A 3,282-nucleotide genomic window follows, 5' to 3' on the forward strand; every position below is an offset into this window, starting at 1 on the left:
ACCTGAGAAAGAAGGGATTGAACTTAATAACTTCATTAAAATTCAAATAAACTGTAAAGAAACAAAAATCTTCAAAATTAGAAATGAGAAGATGAATAATACCTTTTCACAGCAACATCAAAGTTCTTAATACAAAAGTCACATCTATACTTCTTGCCATCCAACACTCTAAGTTTCTTAACACAAGTCTTGCATGCTAAATAATACCATTCACCAAAATGAGGCTCAATTGATTCCACTTTTCCAAAAACCCAATATGATCCATCCTGATGACCAAAAAAAGAAATATACTATTCCAAATTTAGTACTTCAAAAATAAAAATTCTGGATATAAAATGACTATCTGACCTTTAATAAGATTTGCATTTACACTACAGAACTATTTACAAACAGGAAATTAAAATACCTCCAAACAGACAATATCACCAAGGGACTTCACATCAAGATCATCAAACTCTCTACTAAGTTTTACTCCAGATTGATCAACCATTCCTTATGCAACAAATCTATCATCATACTTTATCCTATAGATTACATTTAAAATTTGTTATAGTCAATCACTAAACAAACTATTAATATAGCATTGGGTATTAGGTAACAGTACCTGCTCCTAAATTCCTTAACAACATCAAGATCAGCATTAATCAAAACCTTGGAAGCTTGATAATGAGTAGACACACCAACCTCACCTAAAATATAATAAGGAAACATTAAACCAATTTTTCACTTTTACAAAACTACAGATAAAAAAGATAGAAACAAACCTCTGAATATATTAGGCTTACAAAATTGTACAATGATTATAGGAACAGTCCCTTCAGCCTTAGACAATTGAGACATATAAGATTCCACATTGGCATCCCAAATTGTACAGAATATCTTGTTATGGCTGTCAAAAAAGTAGCAAATTTAGTTTCAATATGAGAAAAAGAAAAAAAAAACAGCAAAAAAAAATGAGCAGTAAGTATAAAGCATACTTCTCATCACTGATTTGAACTTTAATTAGTCTGTATCTACTTTGCTTCACTACACTACCTGGGGAAGTGATGACACCAATGATGTCTGCAAAGTAAAATGAAATACATGATCAATAAAGTGAAAAATACGTTCAGAAACAATAAATTTAAACAAAGAGTTATACCAAAAAAGGGTGTCTGCTCATCAATCTCATTGATGTTTGATATATCCCCAAATGGTTTAAATGAATACACCATAGGTGGAAAATCATTGTCTCTGACTTCATATATCTCAGTCTTGTAGTTCATAAAGAGTCTAAAAAGATGATTAGTGGCTCTGTTTCTAAGTGTGTTTTCCCTAACAAAGAAGTTTTTGATATAATAGATCCCTCCTTCTCTAGACTTGTGTTGAAGGTTCTGTAGAACCATTTTTGGGAATGTGGCTTGGATGTAGGTACCCTGAAAATAAGAGGAATAAGCCCTTAGATATAAGACAATAGAAATGGTAGAATATAATAGATAATAGATATTACTACTGTTAGAATTTTTAAACTTATTACACTTAATTGGACTTATTAAACTTATGTCAGAAACATAACACTTCAACTAACTTAACTGTGCATTCTTTTGTAGGTGATGATTATTACATTCCAGATGCTAAACTGCATATTCCAAATTGCATATTCCATATATGATAAAGGGTAATGACATGAAGGATGAAAAGGAAAACTACTAAATGATAGAGACATGGTAAATTTCAGGCATACCTTAGCATCATGAAAGACAGATTCTGTGTTGATATCTCTATTGTCATCAGGAAGACCTCCAAACACACGAACACAATAGACCTTGATGACAGAATTAGTAATGGCTGTATGGAGATTCTTGAGCAAGGTAACATAGGCGGCCATGGTGGACACTGATATATCACTGTAAGATAAATAGATAAAGTTCAGAATCATAAACATATAGACTAATACATATGCTTATTCTTTGCAGGTGCTAAGCACAAACATTCCATAGGATGAAGAAGAGAGGAAGAAAACTATAAAAAGTTGCAGACAGTGAAGATGAACAGAAAAAAGGTGGTGAAAAAAATAAAAAAGAAGAAATAAAGAAATGACAGAGACAAAACACAGGTAAAATATATACAAAAGAAGTTCAGAAACTTCAATATAGTAGCTACAACTGAAATAGTAATATAGAAGAAAAGAGTTTTGTTGCAATAAAAGAAATACCAAAAAGAACTACACCATACCAAAAGAACAATGGAACTGTATGATAGAGAAGGAGCTGTTGCAGGGTGAGTTAAAGAGAGGTAGAAGAGGGTATTTATAGTGATTTGGTGATATTATTTAGCAATTAAATAATTAAAAAAAAAATTACTTGGGAAACAGAAATAATGATAGCTAAGACCTTTCAAGTAATCAAGTAATCAAGTAATAACATAAATGGAATAACCTGTTTCATTTCGATTACCAATAAATGCTGAAAATATAATATATGTTAGTCTATAGAAATACTACATATACATATACATATAATCAACAAATGTGGATTTTATGCTTTCTATATTATTTATTAGGAGCATTTATTGGGTCTAATGACAGCCGTAATTAATGTCTATTAGTTAATGTTCTCCTATTAATAATGAACCTATTTTGCAGGGATACCAAAACAAATATATAAACCCTAATCTGAGAGAAGCCGCCCTACTTTCTAAGAAGGAAGAAGGAAGAGAGAGCCAATGCTAGAACCAATAAGAATAGGATCCAGACAGAGCAGCCACGCCTATAAGCCTCTTCATCTCTGCAAATAGGTGGCTTTGTGAAGGAGAAGGAGAGAGAAAAACATAGGCAATGATTACAGAGAGAACCAAGAGAGAAGAAGAAGAAGAAGAAACAACTTATAACTGGTAACTTATTCCATTTATTAGCTTAAATCGGCATATCCAATTACTAATAACTGATTCCATAGAAGATATACACATACTATTCAAGTTAGTAGTAATTAAATGTTTTCATCTTGAATTCAATATATGCTTAACCTACACAATATATATATCATTGATATTTCTCTGAACTCAATGAATAAATTTTACATTATTAAGATCTCATCAACTTCATCCTTTGCATTTTCAGAGTTCTCTTTTGTGTTATGTGTAAATATTGTGTGTGACTTTGAAACAATATACCACTCCTTATGACTTAATTATGTTTTATGTGTGCATCTAATGTGTATGTTATATTTTGGACAGAATTCAACAAATAAGGTTATATTGTTGACAAATTCGAAAAATTATGGTATATTTTGGACAGGAGCTTAT

The 3,282-nt window shown here is 31.0% G+C and overlaps 1 protein-coding gene across 1 annotated transcript; it reads right to left on the reverse strand.

The window, feature by feature from the left end:
- Nucleotides 1-493: 493 nt before the first annotated feature.
- Nucleotides 494-1,867, reverse strand: LOC148932231 (uncharacterized). Its single transcript, XM_089065039.1, has 6 exons — nt 1,724-1,867; nt 1,142-1,415; nt 978-1,062; nt 765-889; nt 605-689; nt 494-524 (listed from the first exon to the last, which is right to left on the reverse strand). Exons 1-6 carry the CDS (start codon nt 1,865-1,867, stop codon nt 494-496), a joined length of 744 nt encoding a protein of 247 aa, XP_088921165.1.
- Between the last annotated feature and the right edge of the window lie 1,415 nt (nt 1,868-3,282).

Source organism: Salvia hispanica, chromosome 2 (assembly GCF_029641045.1).
Source record: "Salvia hispanica isolate PSC_SH4W2 chromosome 2, Shi_PSC_v1, whole genome shotgun sequence".
Lineage (NCBI taxonomy): Eukaryota > Viridiplantae > Streptophyta > Magnoliopsida > Lamiales > Lamiaceae > Salvia > Salvia hispanica.

Excerpts from the sequence above, each read along its gene's own strand:
- LOC148932231 (XM_089065039.1), bottom strand. The coding sequence starts at position 1,867 with ATGGCCGCCTATGTTACCTTGCTCAAGAATCTCCATACAGCCATTACT. Across the intron at positions 1,416-1,723 it reads CTGTCTTTCATGATGCTAAG|GGTACCTACATCCAAGCCAC; the intron begins GTATGCCTGAAA and ends TCTTATTTTCAG. Across the intron at positions 690-764 it reads TAAGCCTAATATATTCAGAG|GTGAGGTTGGTGTGTCTACT; the intron begins GTTTGTTTCTAT and ends ATTATATTTTAG.